Source organism: Drosophila nasuta, chromosome 2R (assembly GCF_023558535.2).
Source record: "Drosophila nasuta strain 15112-1781.00 chromosome 2R, ASM2355853v1, whole genome shotgun sequence".
NCBI lineage: Eukaryota > Metazoa > Arthropoda > Insecta > Diptera > Drosophilidae > Drosophila > Drosophila nasuta.
In genome coordinates this window covers 2,533,117-2,560,216 of record NC_083456.1, presented here as the reverse complement: position 1 = coordinate 2,560,216, position 27,100 = coordinate 2,533,117, and the positions used below count along the sequence as shown (strand labels likewise).

At 38.6% G+C, this 27,100-nt stretch overlaps 6 protein-coding genes across 9 annotated transcripts; 3 read left to right on the top strand and 3 right to left on the bottom strand.

Annotated features, from left to right (window-relative positions):
• Positions 1 to 160: 160 nt before the first annotated feature.
• LOC132785675 (uncharacterized) lies at positions 161 to 4,088 on the top strand. Its single transcript, XM_060791872.1, has 5 exons — positions 161 to 569; positions 1,426 to 1,943; positions 2,017 to 2,576; positions 2,647 to 3,385; positions 3,450 to 4,088. The coding sequence occupies exons 1-5, from the start codon at positions 536 to 538 to the stop codon at positions 4,011 to 4,013; spliced, it is 2,415 nt and encodes an 804-aa protein (XP_060647855.1). The 5' UTR covers positions 161 to 535; the 3' UTR covers positions 4,014 to 4,088.
• Positions 4,089 to 4,557: 469 nt separating this feature from the next.
• Positions 4,558 to 5,777, bottom strand: LOC132785676 (heme oxygenase 2). The gene is made up of 2 exons (XM_060791873.1): positions 5,516 to 5,777; positions 4,558 to 5,440 (listed from the first exon to the last, which is right to left on the bottom strand). Exons 1-2 carry the CDS (start codon positions 5,679 to 5,681, stop codon positions 4,701 to 4,703), a joined length of 906 nt encoding a protein of 301 aa, XP_060647856.1. The 5' UTR covers positions 5,682 to 5,777; the 3' UTR covers positions 4,558 to 4,700.
• Positions 5,778 to 6,734: 957 nt separating this feature from the next.
• Positions 6,735 to 8,056, top strand: LOC132787833 (transcription initiation factor TFIID subunit 12). 4 transcript variants are annotated; one of them, XM_060795156.1, is made up of 3 exons: positions 6,735 to 6,813; positions 7,221 to 7,431; positions 7,496 to 8,056. In XM_060795156.1, the coding sequence occupies exons 1-3, from the start codon at positions 6,749 to 6,751 to the stop codon at positions 7,814 to 7,816; spliced, it is 597 nt and encodes a 198-aa protein (XP_060651139.1). In that variant the 5' UTR covers positions 6,735 to 6,748; the 3' UTR covers positions 7,817 to 8,056. The 4 variants fall into 4 exon arrangements, with proteins under 4 accessions (XP_060651139.1, XP_060651141.1, XP_060651142.1 ...); XM_060795158.1 differs by having other exon boundaries at positions 6,782 to 6,900; XM_060795159.1 differs by having other exon boundaries at positions 6,785 to 6,900; positions 7,225 to 7,431.
• Positions 8,057 to 8,156: 100 nt separating this feature from the next.
• On the top strand, positions 8,157 to 12,052 carry LOC132787832 (zinc finger protein 420). Its single transcript, XM_060795155.1, has 6 exons — positions 8,157 to 8,434; positions 8,496 to 8,699; positions 8,754 to 9,010; positions 9,068 to 9,992; positions 10,050 to 10,643; positions 10,706 to 12,052. The coding sequence occupies exons 1-6, from the start codon at positions 8,303 to 8,305 to the stop codon at positions 11,489 to 11,491; spliced, it is 2,898 nt and encodes a 965-aa protein (XP_060651138.1). The 5' UTR covers positions 8,157 to 8,302; the 3' UTR covers positions 11,492 to 12,052.
• On the bottom strand, positions 11,543 to 12,136 carry LOC132787835 (peptidyl-prolyl cis-trans isomerase FKBP2). Its single transcript, XM_060795160.1, has 2 exons — positions 11,950 to 12,136; positions 11,543 to 11,885 (listed from the first exon to the last, which is right to left on the bottom strand). The coding sequence occupies exons 1-2, from the start codon at positions 12,097 to 12,099 to the stop codon at positions 11,619 to 11,621; spliced, it is 417 nt and encodes a 138-aa protein (XP_060651143.1). The 5' UTR covers positions 12,100 to 12,136; the 3' UTR covers positions 11,543 to 11,618.
• Positions 12,137 to 12,577: 441 nt separating this feature from the next.
• LOC132787836 (mucin-5AC) lies at positions 12,578 to 19,362 on the bottom strand. The gene is given in 6 exon segments (XM_060795162.1): positions 12,578 to 13,158; positions 13,265 to 13,842; positions 15,030 to 15,126; positions 15,724 to 16,409; positions 16,411 to 16,893; positions 16,895 to 19,362. Coding segments are annotated over 6 exon segments (4,215 nt in total). The 5' UTR covers positions 19,031 to 19,362; the 3' UTR covers positions 12,578 to 12,923.
• Positions 19,363 to 27,100: the final 7,738 nt, after the last annotated feature.

Genomic DNA, 27,100 nt, shown 5'->3' with positions numbered 1-27,100 from the left:
TTAAACTGATGCGCACCATGTGAATAGAATACTTTTCAGTTTGTAGTTTCGAAAAACACCTGTTGCATCAGTCTCTCGGGGGCAAACTGATAAAATAATTTTGTTATCAGCGATAAATGCTATCAGTACTGATATTCGGGTATAAATATCGACAAACTATTTAACGCATTCCCTCAGTTGAAATTAATTCGACCTGTTGAAAAGACGTACCTAGATCTCGTACAATGGGTGCATTTAATTCGAAGTCCAAGCACAAGTATGATGTGGCTAGTGAAGAACCTAAGGCGCAGAAGAGAAGCATTACCGCTAAATCGAATGACTCTCAAGCACAGAGCAAGATCGTTACACCGGATTCCTCTCCAGCCGCTGCCCCTGCCGCGCCAGTTCCAGAATTTGATATTAAATTGGTACCCACATGGATTAAAGAGTCGCATTTTGTGGAAATACTCAGAGAGACTGTTCCAAGCTTTGAAAAAAAATCAAAAGCTTTCACATAAAACCCGCTTTGAACCCCGGAGAGAACTATGCAACACTAATGCTGAGAGTGAGCTTAGATGTTGAATTATCAGGTATGTGAAGAGCTAATCTTTTAATGATGTCACAAATTAGAATTTTATTTTAAAATGCAATTAAATTCATGTGCTCTATATATAGCATTATTATCGACAAAGAAATTTTGAGCGTAATCGTTTGTTATGGTCACTTATCTCAACTTGAGATAACCATTTTATAATTGTCCCTAGTCTATCTATAACTAAATTACGGTCAAGTATGGTGTACATAATATATCTTAACTTGAAACCGTAAATCAGTCATATAACTTTATTGTCGCTATGGATAAAAACACATTATTTTACGCATTACTCGACGCAAATACTGTATTGATTTCATACAATTTTAATCTTTATAGCCCAAGCGTAATCAAATTATCATATGTATGTCATTATTGTGTGGAATTTCCGACTTTACGATTACTATTTTTACCAAACTTGACTAGTCTGTAGATAATGCTTTACATTTTCTAGAGTGTCTAATGTTGTTATAGTCTCAAATATCTAGGATTGAATGCGGAAAGACAGGTATATATATAATCAATAATTTTTCGCTAACAACTTTGTGCAGGTTAGAAGCATGATAAATTGAATAATTAAAAAATATTGGGTTCAGATAAATTATTTTTTAATGATTCAATTTATCAAACATTGGCTTCAGATAAATAATTTTTTAATTAGTAAAAAAATTTACTCTCATTACAAATAGTCCATTCCAAATGATTTCGCAACTATTAGTACTTGCAAATATTGTTATTGTAACGAGTAGCATTCATTTTATTACTTTGATGTCTGGATTGTTCCTTGTGATTTTTGCATACTTTCTTACTAACTTTATTGTGTCTTTTTTTGGTAATGAATTTATTTTTTTCAGACAAATCCAGCAAGTCCGTTTCGTACATGATGAAAGTGCCACACGAATCGCCGGAAATGGAACAAATGCTCGCCGTTTCAAATTTCTTTGTCGTTGAGAATGAAGCCTATATAGATTTGTTGCCCAAGCTGGAGGAATTGTACAAAGAAAAGGGGCTAGACATAAGATTTGCTCCGAGAGCATATCAGTTCAAGGAGAGCGTAAAAGAAGAGCCTCGACTTGCCAATACAGTGTTAATGTACGATCTGGGTCAAGAAGGTTATAAGAACGTCAATCGTTTGGAGTGTCTCAATTTTGAGCAGACCAAAGTAGTTCTTAAGAAAATGGCACAATATCACGCTGCGGGTGCACATTATAAGAACCTCTATGGTATCTCGGAGCGACTTATGTATGGAATGTTTGGGAAGAATATTGAAGTTGCCTTGGCGATGCTAGAAGCCATGATGGTACCAACACAGAAAAGATTCCTTAGTAATTTGAAGAACTTCAAGGACTGTCAAAAATACCATGACAAGATGGTAAGTATAGTACCACTGATCCATTATTTCTTTTTTTTTTATATTATTTTAATTAATATCCTTTATCAATTAGGAAGCATATTTCGGTAAAATTAAAGATCTGTTTAAGTCCATTGGCAACCACGACCCCAATGAATTCAATGTTATCAACCACGGTGATTCTTGGGTCAACAATCTTCTCTTTAAGATCGCACCAAATGGAGATCTCTCCGAAATGCTCTTTGTGGATTTCCAGAATCCACACTATGGCCATCCTTTCGGAGATTTGCTCTATTTCATAATGACATCTGTGCACATTGATTATAAGCTGAAGCATTTTGACTATTTCATCAAATATTACCACGACCAGCTGATTGAGCACCTGGAATTACTTGAATACACTGAACGCAAGCCGAAGTTATGGGAACTGCATATGCAGCTATCTAAACACGCTAGCTGGGCCATCACTGCAGTCTATATGGTGCTGCCCGTGGTTCTTCTGGATCCCACTGAATCGGCCACCTTTGAGAACTTCTTTGCAGACACTGAATCTGGGTCTGATTTTAAGAATATGATGTACTCCAACAAACGTTACCAGCATTATATTGAACATATACTACCTTGGCTGGATAATCGAGGACTCCTAGAAACCTAGTAAGTCCTACAGCTCAGCTGATTATGATCACTTGATTGTGCATCTCAAACGTATAAATCCCTTTTTTAGTGAAGAACTCCCAGGATTGACTCCTGCTGCGATAGCAACTGAATCACCAAATCAAGTTGAGATCAATGTGGATCCTGAGGCCCCTGACTGGGTCAGCATCGACTTCTTTAAGACTCTGCTTAAAACAGAGATAACCGACTATAAGGATATACAAAGTTTCCTTGTGCGAAAAGCCACAGAAGCTGGTGATAACTACTCTTCAATCATGCTCTCGGTGGATATTGACTACCTCAAAGTATCGGGTGGTAAATCCAGCATTTCATTTATGCTAAAAGTGCCACCGGCTGGAGCCGCTTCAAAGGCGATACTCGACTTGATGCTCACATTTAAAAAAGAGATAGCCATGTACTATGATGTCATACCACAGCTGGAGCAACTCTATCAGCAGGCTGGAGAGCCAGTTGTCTTTGGCCCCAAAAGCTATACGTTCCAGAACTCGCCAAAGGACGACCACATCCTGCTTGAGAACCTGCGACCAGCGGGCTATAAGAATGCGGATCGCCTTAAGGGGTTGAACGAAAGTGAAACGAAACATGTGTTAGCAAAGTTGGCCAAATTGCATGCAGCCTCTGCTCAATGGTATGTAACAAAAGGCAAGTATGCTGATTGTCTGGACAAAGCTTTGCACAATGAGAACACTCGTCCAATCTTCGAAAGTGAGCAAAATAAAAGTTTTATGGGACTAGCGGCTGAGGCGATTCAAAAATTCCAGGGTAGTGAACTTTATGGCAAAAAAGTGGTAAGTTTAAATCAAGATTATGTCCAGATAAAAGCACAATCCCACTATTTCCTTTATTTTAAAGGTCAATGTACTAGATAACCTCTTTACACTGATATCCAAGGCGGAGGAGTACGATGAGAAGCAGTTCAATGTGATGAATCACGGTGACTGTTGGACAAACAATGTGATGTTTTCCTATAATTCACAAGGACAGATTATCGATACTCTCCTCATCGATTTCCAGCGATCAAACTTTAACACTCCAGCCCAGGATCTATATTACTTCCTGTTATCCTCGCCCAACTTTGATATCAAACTTGAGAAATTCGATTACTTTATTCGCTTTTATCACGACGAACTGAAACGAAACCTCGAGCTGCTGAAGTATCCGCGCCACATTCCCACTCTAAGAGAACTCCACATAATGCTGCTAAACGATTCCATTTGGGCTGTGACAACCACATCCACGGTGATGTCAGCAGTTCTGCTCGAGCCCACAAATAACGCGAGCATTGAGACCATGTTGGGCAACGATGAGGAAGGTAAAAATTTCAAGCGGAAGCTCTTCAATAATGACAGATATCGCAAGCACAGCGAAGCCATATATCCCTTTCTTAATCATAGGGGATTGCTCGACTTTGTCTAAAGTTTCTTCTTCGCTACTGCCTCTGAAACTATACAATTGCAAAATGTGATGTATTATTTATATGGTATATATTGTCAAATATTGAAAAAAAAATAAATAAATAAATATATAATTAAAACTTTTAGATAATATGCAGTATACACTGTGATTTATGAGTATCTATTGTAAGCATACGACATTTCCGGATGATAAATAATGAGAGCCTAATGCTCAAGAGAAAATTCTTCATCAACAACATCGATACTATACATATAATCTTACCCGAACCAAAAGAGTCGCTTAGTCTAGTGTTAGTAATGTTACTTTTATCAGATCGATAAAATTGTAAAATATGATTTCCTCTTACCATCAAATAATAAAAATAATAGTAATTATCTATATGATGGGCAACGGGTATAATGAATTTAAACTTTAAAGAATATGAAACAATGAAAGATTTAGCAAACATTGCACAGCTATAAATCCCTTCCTGAATCAAAAGAAGACAATTAGACTAGTTCTTTCTTAAAGGGTTTATTATTCAAAGTAAATAAAACTTTTTGGATTATAGCGACTTTCATTATGAAGTTAACTTGCAATTTATTGACTTTGCTTCATATACAAACTAGAGAACAATCGTATATAGTTATGCTAATTGGAATCCTACAAATATAATAGTTGCAAATATAGGTTAATGAAAATAACATCTTATTTGACAGCCAATTTAAATGCCACATATATGGTGGTTACAAAGATAACCGCAATGGCAAGTTTCCTAAGATTAGCCCTATTCACACCCTTTACTGTGCGCAATAGTTCCATGTTCTGGCGGAAAACGTTGCGACTTTCCTCAATGTACTCGGCACGCGTCTGTTCGTTTAGATTGCCATATAGCTCGTTGAATATGCGCCGCAGCTTCGACTTGAGTTTGGGGATTCGTGTGGGAAAATAAGTGGCCTCACATCCAACAGGACATATGGTCACCTGCTCGGGCATTGGACGCGCCATCAAATCTTTATCATCAAGGTCAATATTAGCAGCAGTTGCAGCATCAGTTGCCAACGCTGCATCGGCCTTTGCCTGTTTTTGCTCCTGCTCGACATTGCCTTTGGGAAAGATCCACAGTTTGCGAGCAATCATACGCTTTTTTTGCAATAATTGTCCACCAGACATCAATGCCATGTACATTTGAAAGGCATAGGCGAAGAGGAGCACTTCATTTTTGGCGGCGACACTCTCTAGCAATGAGAGATATTCTAGGACAGCCGGACGCGGCTCATAAGTCTTCTTCCAGTCGGAGCCATAGAAATATGCAAAGTCACGCTCAAAGGCAGCGGTCCGATGAAGTTCCTTGGGAAGCAGGCGCTCTGGCAAATGTGTTTCAAAGAATTTATATAACTCGTAGAAGACCAAGAGACCATCGTACCAAACTTCATCGTCCGACAGAGCTGCAATTCGACAACGCCCCAAAGACTAAATATAAAAATTTCACGATAAGCATAATCACATATGTATGTAATTACCGAATGCAAATTTTGCGTTAACCAAAACATCAGTCAAAGTATGGACGTCTTTTGTAGCTTTGCGTACTTCCTTGGTAAACGTCATATCGACAGCATTATCAACACCATCGTTGTCTTCAGTATTTTCAGTTGGTTGCATGTTAGCTGTTGTCTCGTCCAATGACATTTTATTTTCAATATTGCTTATAACTTTATCAAATGGCGTATTGACGTTTTTCTTTGTTTTTAAATTAAATACGTAAAAGAAGATTATCGAGTTATCGATGAGTGACTGCTTCGATAGTTGTCATCTTTGCAGCACTTATAGCCTCTTTCCACCGCACGGTTTTCTTTGGTTTTCTTTGGTTTTTTCACGTTCAGGCCGAATGTTACGTTCGCCCCATGTAAAAACCCATAAGAAAAAAACGTCGGTTTTTCTACGTTCGCGAGCTACGTAGAAATAGCGAGCGCACTTTTTGGGTAATTATCGATATTTTGATCGATATGACAACGAAAAAGAGCTCACCACTAAGAAAACAGCTGACATTAAAGTGCGCCAAGGTATGAAAATAGAAAAATTAAAATTTTATTTTGCTTTTTAAAGCAAATTTTGTATATTTTAGATGAGCCAAAAAACTCGAAAGCCGTCAATATCGTGGAGTGGCATCCACGAGGCTATGTTGTTCGAGTTATGGGAGGATATATGTAGTGCCTTTTTTGGCCAATCCACAAAGGCTCCACAAGGGTGCAAACTCCTCCCTATTAATTCGAAAATTATCTTCAAAAATGATTCGTTGTTTCCAGGAACATCGCGCTCCCAAAACACCCATGCTGTTGCTAAAAGTAAATGTATTTATGTAAATATTACATTGCTGCCAGCAAATCTACTTATGTACATAGCCCCAAACTGATGGCGATTTCTTTACTATTGGCAATGGCCTATACTCTATACTCCGCTAATTTTCCCTCCACTTCGTCAAAATCCTCATAAAAATCCTGCAATTTAATAAAATTTTCCATTTTAAAATGCGCGTGCTGTTTTTTGAATTGTTCGCCAACTCGTGTTTACATTTGAACAGCTGACATTTCAGAGCGGCCATATTGAGAATTTTACCGTTGCCCATATTTCTCGGTTCGTGCAGATGGAAACCCCGAAACGGGACTTTAAAAAACGTAGAAAAACTGAGTGAGGTGGAAAGAGGCTATTATCAGTTGGTATATTTAGTTGAGTGTTGCAAAGATGTTAAATATCAAATGTATTATTCATCGCTAGGTCGATACTCTTGCCACTATGACGCGTTTCACAACACGCAAACCAAGTGAGTTTGTTTTGTTGTTTGCAACAAATAAATAAATTTCCTGTTTTCATTCTCAATAAAAAGTGAAACTATTAATAAACGTTCACTGTAAGTCAGTTAGTTGTGCGATACAGCAGCCAATATGGGCATACAAAAACAGGATGCATGGCACAGCAATTTGCCAATAAAAAATTCTATTATCATTAATATGCAATTTATGCCCACATTACACACTAATTCAAATAATCACCACCAATTACAGCCAACACAACACACACACACATAACACATTTATATCAGTTTGGTTTCATCACTTTGATTCTAGTCTCAACTATTTATAAAAGAAACACTCACGCATTGTTTGTCTTAAGAATATATGCATGCACATCTCTAAACAACATGTCGGATTTCTTTACCACTTTTGATAGCAAGAGCGGTCATAACGACTCACCACCAATGGCATCGCCCTCTCAGCACAGCCCAATGACAAACAACAGCAACTCAACCTCCCAGAACGGTACATCAGCAACAACGACAACTACGAGCCAGGCTGCTGCTGGAGTTGGTGGCGCAGGAAGCGGTGGTGCAAGTGGTAAAAGCACAAATCACAGTCCAGCAACTGGGGCCGAAAATACACCTGTAAGCGAAACGGTTTCAATATCGATGATAACTTATTAATACAGTTATTCTGTGGAATCTTTAGATGCTAACCAAACCGCGTCTTACCGAATTGGTGCGTGAAGTGGACACCACAACACAGTTGGATGAAGACGTGGAAGAGTTGTTGCTGCAGATCATAGACGATTTTGTGGAGGACACCGTCAAGTCAACAAGTGCTTTTGCTAAGCATCGCAAGTCCAACAAGATTGAGGTACGCGATGTGCAGCTGCACTTTGAGCGGAAGTATAATATGTGGATACCTGGATTTGGAACAGACGAGCTGCGTCCATATAAACGTGCTGCTGTCACTGAGGCGCACAAACAACGCTTGGCTTTAATAAGAAAAACCATCAAGAAGTACTAGACACGATTTTAATTTACGAATGGATTCCCGTTCTTTTTCTTCTTAAAATTGACAAATTGTTTTAAATTTTTTGTGAAACGCATCGCTTATCAAGATTCTAAAATAAGATGCAGTTGTATACTTATAATATCATTTACTTTAAATATACAGAATATAGAGAAACACGAAGTAGTCAATTCAAATATGTGTGCAAATGACTTCTGAATGACTTTAAATAAACAATATACAATTCATTACAAACTATTTTTTTGTTTATTCGCCAAACCAATTAATAAACACAATTACTTTCGATTTTACGATTCTACTTATCGATAGCTATCGAAGTGCGATAGTTGCGTTGACGTTTCTCCCTTCTCAGTTACCAACGCACATCTGTGTGTAAAATAAGCAAAAACGAGATGGAAATTTGTTGATATTCTGTATTTGATAAATGTTATTGTTTCTTGTTTGCTGAAAGGTATTGCAATTTAAAAAAGGCATAACAACATGAAGCTGCCAGTCATGTGTCGCACTTGCGACGCAAGAGACACCGATAAACTTTATAAGTTAGCGACGGCTACCAAAAGATTTCCTGATAAATTGCTCTCCGACATTTTATCTGAATTGACGCACATTGAGGTAAATATGCTACAAACTAATTATCTATTCATATCCATAATGCAGACAAGTTATTTTACAGGTAGACGATCCATTGGGCCAGCGACTCCCACAATGTTTGTGCGGCACCTGCGCCAGGAAACTAATAAGCGCTTATTACTATGTGAAGCAGGCGCTGGCAGCACACGAGCTGTTGATAAACCATGTGCACGATAGCGACAAAGCCAGTGTGGTGGACTGCCTGCAGGAGGTACCCATGGAACTGTGTGCCGAACAACATGTGGAGGCAAGTCTTGTTTATTGTTATTACTTGAATCTCTCACAAAACAATTGTCTAAAGGTTAAATTGGAAACGGAAGAAGAGGATGTTGACAACGATATCACCTGCACAGAACTGCCGGAATTCACCACAGTACAAAATGCCAACGATGTTGACAACACATTGAGCAGTGATGTGGATGTAGATGTAACCAAAGCGTCCAACGATCCATTGACAATGGTCGATCCCGTCAAACAGGAAGAGGATGGAGTTGCAACAAAAGCAGCGATTGCACAGGACCATTTGTATAAGGCTGATAATGATAACGACGAAGAAGAGTACGATTTCAAATCGCATATTGAGTGTACAAAAGTTAATCCCCTTATGTGTTTCAGTTCGCTGGATGATTTGCCTCTACAACAGCGGATACAAAAGTGGAAGCAAACAGAAAAACATCGCAGATTAAAGAGACAAATATTCGAGTGCAAAGAATGTCCCAAAAGCTTCAAGCGTCCCAGATATCTAAAGCAGCATTCTTCGCGGGTGCATAAATCGAAAACTGATTGGTATTCCTGCTCGTTCTGCATACGAAAATTCAGCCACCTCGAAGCACTGAAAGCACATCTCAAGGTGCACGGGGATTCGAAGAGATCGGCCAATTTGGGAGAAAATAAAAAGGCCAAGGATATTGATGTAAATGTGTGCAAACCTCATGGCTATAAGCTTATTGAGTGCATGATCTGCCAAAGTCAATACGATAAGATCGTTCATTTGCGACGCCACTTGGAGCAGCATCCAGAGATTGTTAACTTTGGCACACGGTCCAATATGGAACCCAATGAACTTGCCGAGCTGTTCTATCCAGATGCCAAGGATATGACTGAACAAGAATTAAAAGCGCTCATACGAAAAGATTTAGCTGCTGGCATTTATCAACGTTTCTATTCGATAACGAATCAATCGGGCTATGAAATAGATCTAGACAGCTCAGAGACTGATAGCGAAGCTGAACTGGATGCAGATGAGCATACGAAGCAACAACGTAGCATACCAATAGCCAAATACTGTTGTGAACTTTGCCAAGAACGCTATCAACGGAAGTATCAGCTGTACGAGCATCAGCGACAAACGCATCTCTGGCAGGATGCGCCGCATGTCTGTGGTCGCTGCGATGCTCGCTTTGTGAGCCTGCAGTTGTTGCGGCATCACAACGAGTCGCAATGCAAGAATTCGCAAAAACGTTTCCTATGCCACAAATGTCCATTGCGCTTTCGCTGGCGTCACAATCTAAAGGTGCACATCAGGGAGCACAGAATTGCTGTGAGTATTGGCAAACAATGCATTACATACTTTACTCTTATATAACTCTTGCTTTAGAATCAAACATTCGAGTGCGTCGATTGCAAACGAGTCTTTGACAAGAAGAAGTCGCTAACAGTTCATTTGCTGAGCGTGCATGCAGAGCAATCGAAGCTGATACCGTGTCAATGGTGCACTCGCAAGTTCTACCGACGCGACTATCTGGTGAAGCACCTCAAGCGACATGGCATTCGAGAGCAGGATATTCCATTGGCGGAGACACTTATTGCGGCCACTTCAAAGCCGAATGGCACCAAACGAATCACCTGCAAGATCTGCAACATGCACTTTGAGCGCATCATCGATCTGCGTGCTCACATTCAACTGGAGCTGAAGCTGGCTTTATCGCTGCACCAGAACTATGATTCGCCACACAACTATTCCATAACAAATGAATCGGGATACGAACTGCAGCTAGGTGACTCTGAGACAGAGGATGAAGTGCAAATGCAAATGCAGATGCAATCAACGTCGCGCATCGTCTACGTCTGTGAGCTGTGCAAAGTGCAATGCAAGCGAAAATACGAGATGATACAGCATCAGCGTGCCATGCATCGTTTTGACAAGATGCCACATGAGTGTGAGACCTGCATTTTCAAGTGTGTCTGCAAGGTAATGTACTTATTCTACAATTTTATTCGAGCAAATTTACTGAAGTATATATCCTTTTGCAGAGCATTATGGATCAGCATCGTCAATCGCAGTGCCACAGCACTGAAAAGAAATACGCGTGCAGTAGATGCAGCTACAAGTTTATGTGGCCTGAGAATCTTCAGCAACATATGCAACTCCAACATGGTGGCAATGAACGCGGTGCTAGCGCTGATCGTCGTCTACCCAATGATGTAGCGGATCAAGTCGATCCTGCTCTTCAATTACTACAATGTCCGCACTGCGATCGCACCTACCAAATGAAGTCACGCCTTAACAATCACATACGGGACGTGCACATCAACGGGGATCGCAAACGCAAGGAGGCCATCAAGAAGTTCTTGTGTTCGCTGTGTGGTCGCGAGACGCAATCCGCAGCAACCTTAGTAACCCACATGCGCCGCCATACAGGCGAGAAACCATTTAAATGTGATCTATGTGAAATGGCCTTTCCCCGGCACTCGGAAATGATATCGCATCGTCGCATGCACACCGGCGAGAAACCATTCCATTGTACAGTCTGCGGCAAGGATTTCGCCCGATCCGATAAGCTCAAACGACACATGCTCACCCACAGCGGACTGAAGCCCCACAAGTGCACGTACTGCGAAAAAAGCTATCGCCAGGCCAAGGATCTAAAGCTGCATCTTCAGCAGCATACGGGTGAGTGCCCCTTCATCTGTGGCACATGCGGCGAACGCTTCATCCAGGGCACCGCGCTCGAAAAGCATCGAATGATGCGTCGTCACTTTGACGAGGTCGACGAACGAGGTACAACGCAATCGCAGATGCAGACACAAACCGCTTAAGACGGTGCCAAGGGTGCTTTGCCATTTGTTTAGTTATTTAGACTTGAATTATTGTTTTTTTATTATTGAAAGACTGGCTTGATGCCTACAAATTTGAAATGCAAATTCATTTAGTTGGTTTTATTGCTTATAACTCTTCGGCTCCGCGTGCTTCAATCTTCACCATTTCCACATCGAAAACAAGCACCGCATTTGGAGGAATCTTGCCACCTCCCGCTCCACTTGCTCCATACCCAAGCTCCGGCGGAATTGTCAGTGTTCGACGCTCACCTTCACACATTCCTAGAAGTCCTTGGTCCCAGCCTTTGATGACTTGGCGGGCGCCCAAGCTAAACGAGAAGGGCTTGCCGCGGCCATAACTACTGTCGAACTCAGTGCCATCTTGCAAAGAACCCTGAAAACCCATTATGTGTTTTGTTATCAGCAACTGACGTGCAACATATTTATTGGATTATTACCTTATAGTGCACGTGAATAAGGTCGCCGCTCTTTGCTTTCTTCGTGCAGTTTTCAACTCGTTTTTTAACTCCAATCTTCACTTTAGGAGTATCATTGGCCAAAGCCGTACCAAAAAGAGCACAAACAATTAACAAATGCTGCACTTTCATCTTCACTTCTAGTTGAATTTTCCTTTAATGAAAACATGATATCGGTTATCGACGGCACCGATTATTATCGCCATTCACAGCTGACATGGCGCCATTGTTATTGTATTCTATGTGAATAGCAATTGTTAATAATCGATTCTCGCGCATTATTCAAAATTATTTTTTTTGTATCTAAATGAACACATTATTAATCAGTTTTTTTTTCTCCTTTCACAATTTTCATTTCGGAAGCATATACAATTCTCTTAGAATGCCATACATATTTTGAAAATTATTAAGTGAATAAAATAACTTTTAAATCCTAGCAAAATTTAATTTAAACTATTGTTTTTTCTGTAATCGTGAAGTAAAAAAATCAAGTCTGTAATATTTTAATCGTTTTTGAAATTCAACATACAAACAAGCGGATACATTTGACATACATTCAAGCTTTTATTAAAATACAGAAATTTGATAACGATTTACAATTAAAATACAATAAAATGTACACATTTTACAGGTATTTACTTGCAAAAACAAAGCCTAATTATAAATATGCAACAGATAATTACGAGATTTACAAATGTACGAATATATCACAATAATAAAGGAATACATATATTTTAAATTAAAATTCCAGCAATTGAAAATAACGTATGCGAACAATCGATAAATACATACCTTACACGCTATCACTCTTAGAATAGTAACATTAATTAATTAATTTATGTTTGTATAATATATGTATAATAGATATAAAGATATAGATTGTATATAAACTATGACTAAATGTATACAGCGTTTATATAAGGACTTGGTTAAACATGTTTCGACTGCACACAATCTCAGTTATCATTTGATAGATTTGTGATTTTGGTCGCATACATATTGGCCACCTTGTAGATAAATTCGTATTGCTCCTTGGTCTGTACGGAGCTGGCACGTCCACGACGCACATAGTAAACCAACTGGGGAATGTCCACGAAACGTTTAGGTGTTTCCAGACTGCGTATGGCCATGTCACAGGCAATGATAGTGCCAGTTCGACCCGTGCCTGGGGAACAGTGAATGGTTAGCGGTCTAAAGGGATGAAAGATGAACACGCAGTGAAGATAACGAAAAACAATTAACAATTAACATGCTAAACTGATGACAATTTACGCACACGCACACACACACAACTTACCCCTGCTGACTGCGAGGCTGCTTATTGGTCACATTGCCATTAATTTCATTGCTGGCCCCGCTCGAAGTGCTGCCCACTTCTTCTGCCTTCTTTGTATCCACGTCCGCGCTATTGTTGAGAGCGGTGTCCATGGATTTCAAAGTTGAGGATTTCTCTTTCAGTTCATTGGCCTGCTCCAGAGCATAGGATTTGAGGGAAGATCTCGCCTCCAGTAACATCGCTATAATGGGCGCCTCTTCTAGGGGCACTCCAGCCTCCGGCCATTTGTACCAATAATGCGTCAATTCGCGACACTCTTCTCCATCAACACGCTTGAGCATCAACGTGGAAATCGCGTATTTATCCTTGACCTCACGATGCTTCAGTGTTACTTGATAATCGCCATAACTACTGTGATTATCCAGGGTCACTGACGGCGGCAGGTATTCCGCGCATCGTTCAATGCCATTCTCATTCAGATCGGTTGCCTGTACAATCACTCGTGATTGTTGCTCCCAGATCATGCGCCAAAAGTCTCCAGTTGTACTCTCCAAAGGTGCCTGACAAGCGATATAATAATTTGGTGCGTCTCTTGGTCCCTGTGGATATACAGGAAAATTAGCTTATGTAAATTTGGGTGTTTAATGCCATAACATTTAATTAAAAGCTTTAAAGTGCGTGCAAAAAGGTAAACACAAATGATACTCGCTCTCGTGTGTGGCTTCATAAAAATATGTACATACATACATATAGTAAGTATGCATTTGTGTGTGCGAATGTGCTTTTAATGGCTGCCATTGAGTTGCGCGCGCTTTCGATAAATTACTGTAAGCTTGGTTGTGTGTGTGAATGCATGTATTTACATACACCACCGTACATACATATGTGTATACATACATGTGTACACGTTTACGTACATAGATAAGCCAGAACGTCAATCAGGGAATGCTCAGATTATCAACAGCTGCACGAGTACAATACATCAGCTGAGCAATGAGAGTAAGTGAGAGTGAACTGCATACGTATTTTTCTTTCTCTTCGACTTGACTTATCAATGCCAGATTCGCTTCAATGCACTTTAGCCGTTTTCTGTAATCGCTTCGCATCTATTGCAGTCGACGCGTTGTCGTTACACGTCAATGCTTGTATTGCATGCTTCGTTTAATTGTTTATTGTTTTGCAAATTTCATAAAACTAAATAAGCAAAAATAAGCAAGCTTACTCATTTTGCAATTTGTATTGGCTTAAGTTAAGGCAATCTAAATAACTTTGCGATCAATAATCAATTAATAAGAATTACTTTTATAAGTTCCATGATCACATCAATACAAAATACATTCAAACTATTCAATTAGGATATTGCACTTTGTTGTAGTTTCACACTACTTTCTCCTTGATTATGATTATTATTTATTGTCATAGTTGCTTTAAGTAGGATCAATATGGATTTCGCACAGAGCTCATTTGTTTACAACAGACAATGTAACAAAGAGGCTGAAGTAATTTTCTTGGCACTTTACCAATCTCATGGGCCATATAATTATTCCGCCTTTTCAGCTGTTTGTGCTACACACGTCATGCAAGGCTAGACGAAGAGGCAACTTTAAGTTATTGTACCGTTGTAAGATAAGCAACAACAAACACAATATAGCAATGTGTTTATGTAAAGTTGGAGAGTTACCATACATACATACACACACACACACACACACACACACATGTGGGAAAGCAGCTTTTGATTGTTTTTTTGCTGAATGAGAGGCATTCGTTCGTCTGTCTCACTTACCCGCACATAATTGGCATTAATGTATTCCGTTTTGTCATCATCGCCCTGTCTTTGAAGTACCACCCGCGTCTCAGGAAGCGGAATTACGTTAGCGTATCTGCGGTTTCAAGTTTGAGGTTACGTTCCGTTCAGTTCAGTTCAATTAGGCAAACCGGTCAGCGATCACAGAAAGGCATTGGATTCATTAATGGCAACCAACAGAGTTAATCGGGAAGTGTGTAGTACAATAAAAAAAATGAGTCATTTTATTAATACTTTTTAATAATCATATTATTATAGATATGCAGTTGCAGTTACTTTCCCATTTTTTTAAATCCATAATTATTTAACTAATAAACTTTGTTTTATTAAGATACCTTTATCAATCTAATTCAAATTGGTCACACTTTTTCTGTTTTCCTTATCGCTCATCTTTCAGCGGATACCCTCAATTAAATTTAATTAATCCCCACAATAAAAAACCTTGAAAATTCTCAGTGTTTGATGTTATAAATTGTTATATACATACATATGTATGTATCTACACTGCAGTCACTTTCCTTATTACGTGATATCAGTGACTATTTGCAGAAGATAATAATAATAATAATAGTAATAGTATAACGAGATTGTCTGTCAGTCAGTACAAATAATAAGAAAATAGTGCAATAATAGACAATGTCTCTTATTCTCCAACAAAGCTGTGCGCACTCACCGATTTTTATCCTCACATCCGGCAGGCACTTCATCGGCTCGCGCAATTATTTGCGGTACATCTCTGAACTCCTCGAAGATACTCGATCTGCGTTCCAAAAACTTGCCCAGCTCCGTAGCATTGAGCATATTGTGACGCAGCGACGGATCATCGAAGGCGGCATTACCATATGTGCGTTTCGAGACGCGAAAATCTCGACCTTTTCGCCTGACGCTGCCCAGAACGGACACATTGTCCAGGGAGTAGGCATCCAAGCTGACGGGACGACAGCGTTGCCCATACGACATCTGTTTCTGTCGCTTTCGCATCAAATAGAGGAACGCAACCAGCAGAATCAGAGCCACGACACCAATCACACTGACCGTGATGGCAATGATCACATTGACATCTGTACCCGAATTGCTGCTTGGAGGCGGTTGGTGCATTAGATCCAGTTCGGTGGGACGCGAGGGGATCAGCATTGTGGTGGGTAAATCGATTGCACGTGTTGTAGTCTCCACCGGCAGCATGTTGTTGAAGTTGTTCGTAGTGTAAGTGGAGCTGTATATCGGCTCAGCTGTTGTTGTAGTTATTGGTCTGGGTGGAGATGTTGTTGTAGAAGTTGTAGTGGTAGTGGGGCTGCTAGAGGTGCTACTGGTGCTATCATCCAGCAAATTAATAATTGGTTCCTCGGTAGTTGTTGTTTTTTACTGTCGTTCTAGCCGCTGTTGTTGTAGTTGCTGTTTCTGTTGTTGTCGTTATTGATGTTGTGTTGGTTGTTATTGTTGTTATATTCGCCATGTTCTTTTCTTTTAACAATGACTCTTCTGTGCGGTGATCATGATTATTCTGTTGCTGGTCATCTACTTCGTCTTCATTAAACACCGACTCACCCTTTGCAGCTGTCACTACAGTTGCAGTTGTTGTTGTTGTTGTTATTGCTTTGCTTACATCCAGTCTGTTAACTGCAGCTGTTGCTTCAGTTATTGTTCTTGTGCTTGGCACAGGTGCTGCTGTTGTTGTTGTTGTGATTATTATTCCAGCTGTTTCACTTATGTTATTCGTTTCCAGCGAAGTTTCATGTTCGTTTAGTTTACTGTTGGCATTTTCGTCAGTCAACAGCGAAGGCGGCGTCGCTGTTGTAGTGCTGTTATTATCGACTTGCAGTGGCTCTGTGTTCACAGTGCTGTTAATAGGTTTCGCAGTGCTGCTTGTTGTTATTAATAATTTTTTTGCTGTTGCTATTGCTATTGATATCGTCGGTTGTCACTTGTTTCACTGTAATTGTTTCTAAATTCACTTCATTGCTAATTTGGACAATTTCCGTTGGTGTAGGTGTTGGCGTTGTCGTTGTACTTGCTGTTGCTATTTGTTCATCAACATTTGCGTGCAATGTTTGCGGCGTCGGCGTCACCGTTGACGTCGACGTTGAAATTGGCGTTACCGTTACCGTTTGAATCGTCGGAGCTGTGGCTGTGCTCTCCTCGACAGCTGTTCGGGTACTAACTGTTATTGTTTGCCGCTCAGTTGCCGTCGGCGTGGTTTCGGTAGTTGAAACCGAGACAGAGACAGAGACGTCGATGACGTCGTCGCTTTCAGTCTTGCTCTTGGTGTCGCTCTCGACGCCTACGTCAACGTCGTTTGCTTTATCACCGTTTTCATTATTTTCATGTAGTGTGGAATTCATTGCCGTTTTATTCGTATTGGGATGGGGACTGGGGGTGGCGTTCAACACACTTCGCATGGTCGTTGTTGTGGTTGTTGTTGTTGTCGCTCGCTCAGCTGTTGTCAAGCTAACAGGCAATGTTGCTGCAGCCGCTGCTGTTATAGACTCAGTTACAACAGACTCTGTTGTATCATTTTCTATTATGCTAAGCTGTGTTACAGCGCTCTCAACTAATGTTAAGTTGAGTGTTGAATTCTCTGTTAACTCTGACTTTACAGGTACAAAAGTTGTTGTTGATGTTGATGTAAAGTCGTCCTCTGCTTCTTGTAAAGGCAGCTTTGGAGGATTTGTTGACGCCTCGTTAATTGATGGCTCTGTAGTTGTAATTGGTAACCATTCATTTAGCTGAGCCTCTTTGGATTCTGTTTTATTAATGGTTCCCTCAGTCACAGATTTGCTGACAGCTGGAAATACTTCGCCCTGATTCAACGTGATGTCTAGCTTCAATGTTGAGGATTGCGCTGCAGCCTCTGTGGCATCCAATGAGGTGCTCATCATGATAGGCTCTGTGTGATTCTCTTGCCCTGAGGGCATCATCATGATCTGCTGCCAGTCGAGAATGTTCTTTTCTTTGTGCTGTTGCATTGTTTGGTTTCTTTCCTCAATATCGTTTGAGAGCTCCACTCCCTTTCTAGCCACTGGTGAATTTGTTGTTGTTGTTGTTGTTGTGGTAGCTGTTGTTGTGGTTGACGGTGTTGGCACCATTTTCAAGGCTGCCAAACTCCAGACTTCGGCCACATTCGGCAGCGTCAGCTGTTGAGCATTTGTCGAATTATCAGCGATGAATTTCGCACGCTTCTCAGGTTGCAGATGCACCTTTTGCATTCCCTCCTGCCCGTCGATGGCGTTTTCATCTGAAGCACTCGGCGTGACCGTGACTCCAGCATGCAATAGTGGTGCCAGCAGCTGAGGCATGTGCGTTGTTGTTGTTGTCGCCGCCATTGGAATTGGGCGAAGTTTCATGGGAGTGACGACAGAAACGAAAGAGATTCTTTCAGTGCTGCTTGGAAATTGCATGGAACGCGCCCGATCTTCTTCACGTGGTGTGGATCGAAGGTCCGATGATGATGCTATTGTCGTTGTTACTGTTGTTGTTGTTGGTTCGCTGTTGATACTGGATGATGTAGTAGCTTCCGTTGTGACTTCCACTTGTGATATTAACTGCTGCTCAGGTTTCGTTGTTGTTGTGAACTTATGATCCTCTTTAAGCATTGGTTGTTCCGTAAGTTTAACTTTAGACGGCGTTGTTGCTGTCTCATCTGTGGTCCAAAAGCTATTGACTGTGGATTGCATTTCATTTGTGGATGCTAATGTGAAACTTATTCCTGATGTTGTAGGCGATGTTGTCGATGTTTCGTCTTGTGATCCAGGTTTTAGCCGCTCTTGTTGAAAAATCGTTGTTTGCGAATCGTTGTCACTTTCGTTTTGCGGCTTAACAATGTCAGGGTCACTTGCCGTGGCTGCCACACCCATTTCCCGATTCGGCGTTTCTCTTTTGGCAATAAAACGTGCCTGCGTTGATCGTGGGTCCCAATATACCAGCACCATCAGGTAGAGACCCAGGACCCAGCGGATAGACAGAGAGCGATTGACGAGTTGCATGTTGGTAGCTGTCTCTCTCTCTCTCTCTCTCTCTCTCTCTCTGTCTCCCTCTCTCACACTTTTGTGGGAGCACTTCAACCAATTCTTCGTTTCACTGCGCTTTCAAATTGTTACTTCAATTTGCGTGCTGTTATTGTAGTTATTCTTCTTCCTCTTCTGTGCTTAACTCTTTAACAATACTTTTTGTTACCGTTGTTGATGGTTTTGTTGCCGATTTTAGTTATGTGCCCATTTTAAACCTTTCGAACTTGTTATTTTCAATTTTTTAGAGAGCTTAGCTTTGCTTGCATTTCGCGTTCCGTCACGTCGCCATTTTGTAATGTATGCGAGACCTACAAAAAAAAAAAAAAAATTATATATATATATATATATTAGAATTATCAATTTCGTTTTAAAGTAGTTTATGGTATTAGGTACGACATACAATGCAGGTCAAGAACGTTCAATTATTCCAAAGAGTGAGTGATTACTTTAAGTTTAAGCCCAAGAAGTAAACTAAAAACAATTTCCCCCGCCATGCGATAACGATTTAGACATAATTGGTGAGACACGTTCGAAAAGCACTAAAAATACATTTTAATTAACGTTGGCTACATACAACATGTGATCCACAAGTTCAAGGTTAAGGGGTTCCCTACGAAAACAACATGAAAAGAAGCGGAAACGAAAGTGGAAATAATGGGACTACACAAGCTTTTGAGCTTTCTAGAGAAATCGGCTTGCTCAAAGAACGAGGCACACTCTGACTTATTAAATTAAACGTTAACTATAGAAATCAAATATGTGTCATATACAGAAATAAAAAATAATTATTGATTACTTTATAGGCTTATTGAGCAATTCTGCATATTGTAGAATACCGAAATCTCCATTAGTTATCGTAGATAACTAATGTTGTTCGATGGATATGTCAATAATAAACTTATTTCCTTGTGTAGATTTAATTGTATCCATCATCATTAGCTCTAGCATTTATTATAGTAATATATTTATATACTTTGTTTTTGTACACGCTGAGTCAATTTAAAAGCTGAATGGTTTAATGAACTTTGAGGAAGGCTAAAAGAAACTCACGAAAAAAAAACAAAAAAATATATATTCAAACTCAAGCAATTGGCGGATTGAACTTAAGTATAAGGTTCATTCAACTGCAACTCACGTCATTTGCAATTGGAAATGGCCCAGAACTCGAGCAAAGTTCATCAATGTTTCATATGAAGCAATCATAACTATCCGAATCATGCAATGTATGGCAGACATCGAAACAGTTAAGGGCTGAATACATTCAAAACTCACCATGGTGATTGTAAGTTTGTTATCTACTGATTTGCCCCACGTCATTTCAATGTTGCGTGCAACGTAGTGCTCGAGAATGGGGCTATTCAAATGATCTAAACACTCGGAAATGAATGTAAATAAAACCAACATTACACTGTTAAGAGGTTAACGACACTTGGTAATATAAACTATAGTAAAGGCTCAAAACCAGAAATTACAGAAATTGGCTTTTTAAAAGACAAATATGGTTACATTAAAATAATACAAGCATCTGCAAAGAAAATAATTTGGTTCAATCATTTAACTATATATACATATATGTCTTTCGGTTCTTATGTAAGCGAATTCCGTCTCTCTATCATTCCCATTTTATAGGGATTTGAATCAGTGTGCTTTGGTGGACGCACCACTTTCCATTAATGCTACAGCCGGGTGTGGTCTAACCTGGGGTGTGACAGCGAACTGGTTTTAAGGGAGTTAACGGAGTTTCTGGCCTTAAATGGGACATCAGGCGGTGCATATGGTTCTACAAAATAGTTTAATTTGCTCAAATACATAAAAATATATGGAAATTCCAATACTCTGCACACAAATGTTTTATTTTATATAATATACATTGGCTGACTAATGCCGCACAAATTCTTAACAAAAAAAAAAAAAAACCACTGATAAGACTTGTTTGGTTAACAGAAGTTGTGGGAAAGGCAACGAAAATCACTGCAAAGTGTTTTGTAACCTTTTTGTTTTTGTTTTTAATTCTTCATTCTGAATGTCAACGTTGCGCTGATAAGAAAGAATCGCTTCGGTAAGCTGTAGTAGAGCACCTGCCCTTTCTCTGTTCTCTGATAAGTCTGACCAGTGCCGAGCAAGGTAAAAGATTGTAACTGCACGATTTCCATATCAAAAAAAGAAAACTTGTGAAAAAATGTGTAAGGTCGAGTACAAAATTATTCCACTTGAGGCGCTAGATTCTATTTATTAAAATATGAACATTATAACTGATGCATCTAATACATTTTAATCTATAATACTTGTTTAACATATATTCTACATTACCAGTGATAAGCAATTAATTAAGAGATACCAACAAAAATGAGTCTTCTAACAAATAGATTCCAAAGACATCGCAAAACGTACTCATTGGGCTGTGCGATGTTATTGCGATGAATCATTAATAAAATGTTGCATACTTTTAGTCGGAACCAAAAAAGTATTTCTGGGAATCATCTAGGCAAATGTTTATTTGTAATTTCGTTAAAATAAATCGCACAGTCGAAAATATATAATTAAATTCCATTGTAAAAAAAGCTAAGCAAAAAACATTAAAAAGAAACTTGAAAATATTTTCATATTATGAAATTTTTTTATCGTTATCTAGCACACTCAGAACTTAAGTGATTGGCTTGTACATAGTTCAAGCATTACGTCGTAGCTACAAATATGAAATAATAGCCAAAACATTGTTAAGTTCTACAGACAATGGATGGAAGGGAAGATGGAGAAAAGAAGAGTTTGTTTGCAATTTTAACCCTACACTTAACCCAAATGAAAACAAGTATCTGTTCTGCTGCTGAAACGTGACTCGATGAAGCAACGGCAAGTGCAGCCCCGACCAAGACATAGCACAGACAAAACAAGGTAAAAGACGCGATCATGGCATAGTCGACTGAAGAAATTAAAGAAAGCCAACTTTACAGACAGAAGATTCATTTCCGCTTGAGAGGCAAGGAAAGGCGCTGAAGATGAACGAATGACTTAGAATCTGCAGAATTCTTCACATTCATACGACCCAACTTTAGTTAATAATGATGATATTGATGATGATCATGACGACATCAAAGCTGTAAAGTGGATGGAGACGATCGCGTGGAATGTTAATCTAGTTTTTGTGGCCCAATAATGCTACTGTTGGCTATGGAGATCGATCTCTATTTGCAATTAAAATGATTTCTTCCATTGCAATCTAGTCTATTATGGCGTAATTTTCTTCAAAAAATTATCATAATGATCAAAATGATAATTAGTTCGAAGATTGAATGATATCTATTAAGGCTAAGCTCAATGATAAAAACTTAGTTCTTTGATGATGTTCATTTAAGATGATCTACAGTTGTTGACCTTAAAATAACTTTAAATTCGCAGAAATGACTTTCACTTCTAGTCACATCTTATACCGGCTATTATAATTTTGTGCCCCCAGTAAATATATGTAAAAGGCAGAAAGTATATATATTCTTGAGAAGAGTCAACAGCCGAGACAATATAGCCATATCCATCAGTCTGTTCAACCGTAGCGAATAGCAACGTAGAGTTACGATTTTTGGTATATACAATTATAACTATAGTGTTTATGATTCCTGAAAATTTAATTGCAATCAGAGAAAAATTGATATGGTATGATATATGGTTATCTTAATGCTTTCTTATTTGTTAATACTCAGATTATGTACATAATTGGAGTAGTAAAAATAATAAACAGGGATTATCCAGTTGAACCTAAAAATCATATTTAATAAAAGAACCTGTAAGTAGTTTTAGTCTTTAGCCTTAATTAAAGTGTTTCTCTTTTGAGTTATCAGTACAATTGACGAACCAAATCTTAAGTTAACCCAAATCTTTTATGCACGCAATTCTACAGACACTTCTTGGTAGTCTTCTAGCGAGAAGAGAATGCAAACAGTTAGGCTAGTTAATCATAGATCTAAGAGTCTCTTGCTCTTTTATAATTGCTGCGTACGAATATTTCATTCAGTCGTACAGATACTCGTGCTTAAATGATAATAAATTCCACGACATATGTATTAAATATTTCTTGTTTTTTCCAAGCTGAAATCAACCAAGTGTAATGCGGAAAGCAACGCGGTATAGGGGATGTGAGGCGTTAGTTATTGTAGGAGGCTAACTAGAAGTACTCGTAACTGTTTCTTTTAATTATCTGTGTTATCTGTGTCGAAATGGCAAATTAATTGTTGCACACATTTACGACAATTTCGTGCAAAATTAAGACTAGCGGAAGCGATTTGAAAATAAAAGAAAACTGTTAGCTCTTCACAAGGATCAGCCTGGGCGATAAACTAGTTTTGTTTTCAATATGAATATGTTTTGATATATTGGTGAAATTTACCTTAGCCATTACCTTATTTTTTAATTTCATTCATAATTCGCATGTCTTCAACTCTTTCTGACCTCAAACCAATGTTCATTCATTTGCTTTAACTCGGTTTGAATGACTCATTTGCATGACATTTGCTTATTCAACGCGCAAACTACGCACGATCGAGAGAAAATCAATGATTAGAGCTCAGACACCACAATAAATTAATACATATGTATGATACGTCTGGGCCTAAACTTTCTGCCAAATTAAAATAGAAATGCAAATCAAAATGTATCCAAAAACACATCTACGCTGACCTTGTTGCCCTCTTAAAGCGTTTATTGAATCAGGCAGCGCCATGTCTCCACAAAAAAATCTAATTATTGTTATTTTTATCGATTTTAGTAATTTTTTGTTCTATTAAAAGCGCTAATCACCATAAAATATGGACATGTACATTTAAATATGCTTTTTCTTGTTTTTTATGTACGAATAGGGCATATAAACTTTGTGGAGGCTTCTCCGACCCGACATAAAGACTATCTATATTATAAGCGTCAACAGCCGAGACTATGTAGTAAATAACTACTTAATGATTTCTGAAAACTTGAGATCAGATGAAAATTGTAGAAGGTTTTAAAAATACATCCGTTGCTGTTGCTTCCTAATTAAACTCTATTTCAACGTAATATTAAAGATATACCAAAATATTATGTATATACCAAAACAAAAATCAGATATTAAATGATGTTTGGTGTATTTTTAAAATAAAAACGCACTGTTTGGTTTGATCGAAAATGGTCAGCGGACATCTTACAATCGAGCACACTTGACTTTAGTTTTCTTGCTTCTTGCTTAATGCCAATGTTGTGAAGCTTTTTATAAGAATGACACAGCCAAAAATCGGTATGTATAATTTTAAGATAGCTAATGAATGAAATGAGTCCCTTGCAATATTAACATTCAAATTGAGATTGCTGACATAAACTTTTAATGGATACGTTGAGAACACTACTACAGAGATCTTTAACGATAGTTACCGCATGTCTTACCGATATTTCCCAATTTACAGTCCGACACAATTAATTATAATAAATTGAATTTGTATCATGTTGATTTATTGATATAAACTATAAACCACTCTAGTTCCAATTACTTACAAAGCTCATGATGAAATCAAACCAAACAAAGCGAATTTGTAAGCCGCTTAACTTGCTTGGCCCCAACTATGGCATGATCACAATTGGTTCGCCAACAATAGCCAATCTAATTTGTTCATTTCATGTACTATATTTACTTATATTTATATAGAAATAAGTGATGTATATATAAATACATATACGAGTGTACGTGTGTAAGAGAGTGTGACTTGTGTCCACTTACGTATGTGCCTGGAACTTATACAAAATTGACAAATCGTCGCGTTCCATAGAAACACCGCAAACAAGAGTAAAAACAGCAAAGTAGGAGAGTTATAACAACTGCAACCGACTTGGACATTCCCAAAACCTATATTTAGGGCAATTAAAAAGAATTTCTGAACGCACTGAACATTTCTAATTAGTTTATAACTATTAAAATAACTATCCAGCGATAAATAACTAGATTATTCGTTTGTAACATATTCTCAAACTTTTTGTTTGCATCACAATATTGGATATTGGAAAAAAATGAAATATACTTAATCCGCTTGCAAGAATTAGAATAGATTACTCCATCTCGACTGTTCAAGCTCATGAGATATCGATAAAATTGTCCGCATTCTGCCTACCAAATAAATAAATTTTCTGTTGTAGTATAATAAACAAACGTTTTTACATTTTGTTTAAATTAGTTAGTATAAAAATGTGAATTAAAAAATATGTGTAAATTGCAACAGAAGATTAAGAGAAAAATCTGACTATTCCGTAAAAGTTTGTTGTGAATGTCAATAAACCCAAATGTACAATAAGATAGAGGATAGCGAGAAGGTGTTCTATAATTTATAAAGTAACCACAGCAAACATTGAGCAAGTAGCACTAATAATGCACGTTTTGACTAATTGACCAACTGCATTAAAGGCAATTATGCAGCTGACGAGCACATTAAGCGCCTAAATGAATTAGTGCCGTGCTGTGTATCTTATGTATATATCTACAACCGATTTCATAGCACTGGTCATTAAAATAATGACATAGGCAGCCACACACACAATCATTGAAAGACTGGGGAAACACACATAGAAATGGAGATACAAATTTAAATGCATTTGGGGCAAAAGTAATGTTGATTTACTGCCAAATTGGACACGCGACTTGTCGAATGGGAATGTTGTCTATATAGCCAGGGGACAGGCCTAAAATGCAGTTTGCCTAGCCAAGATTTTAATCTATATATGTTGGCCTAATCAAATGGCAAGTTTAGTCGGCTAACGGGGTATGTTTTCGGGGTGGTTTTTTCATTCATCAAATAAACAACCATATGTGGGTGCTCCATACTGTGGGGTTGCTCCACAATTGTTCAAAAGAAATAAACATTCGTATCTACAATAGAAGATCAGAAATTGCCTAATTCAGCATTGGGTAAATAAGAGAACATTTACACATACTATATAGTATTAGTAATATTTAAGTCAAAATAAGAGGCTAGCTAGAATAAAAGCCTTCATTACGATCGTAAAATACTTTCTTAGCATAGCTAATTTCCACTTCATAGACATACACATTAATAATACAGTTTCAGATATTATTACGCTTGTCGTATGATTTTGGTCAATAATAAGAAGCGCACTTGTCGCAGCCTTGCTAGCGACTAGAGATATTCAATCAAGCTGAAGGACAAGACTTCAATCAACAATAACCAGCACTTGCACAGACCAACAAGTTAACACCCACAGACGACAACAGACAACTTGTATCTGTATTTGCTAATGCAACAATCACCACTTGTTGCATACTGAATGCGGATTGGGGGAATCGAGGGAAACTAATACGAAAATGTTTGCCCTTTTTACGTGGCCAATTTGAATGTCACGAAATTGAAAAGCGTTAAATAAAATTGGGGCTACCGTCATGTCTGGCTAAAACAACAACAACAACGAGATACATTTCCATTGGATTGTTATTGTTACTGGACACAATTGCACGAGTAATCTTGTTGTTGTTGCTGCTGCTGTTGTCTTTTTTTGTTTTGGGTTTTTCGCTTTTAGTTACGGGCATAAAAAGAGTTACAGCCATGACGCCGCCAGTCGCAATCCGCAATGTGAACGAAATTGAGGTTATTCCACAACCACAGCAACAGCTACAGCCACACACACATACACACATACGACCACCAGATGATTTAACAATTTGTGTGTGTGTGTGTGTGTGTGTGTGTGTGTGTGTGTGTGTGTGTGTGTGTGTGTGTGTATCTGTGACGATTTTTCTGTGTGAGTGTATAAGCTCACATTAGAGTACGCTGTGACTCATGTGAGTTCATTCGTTGACGTCGTGTCAGCTGAATGCCTCAGGGCACTTGCCTAGTTCACATCAAACCTCAAGTTAAGTAATGCACTCTGCTTATTTCGAATTTATTGCTTGCATGGCAACAAATTAGTGAATAATCTGCAGAAGTTGCCACATCGGACTATCACTTCAAAATACCCATTCTTTCTGTCCACTTTTTCAAAAAGATAATACCTTAGTGGGAGAGAATAAGTCCGAATCATTTCCCT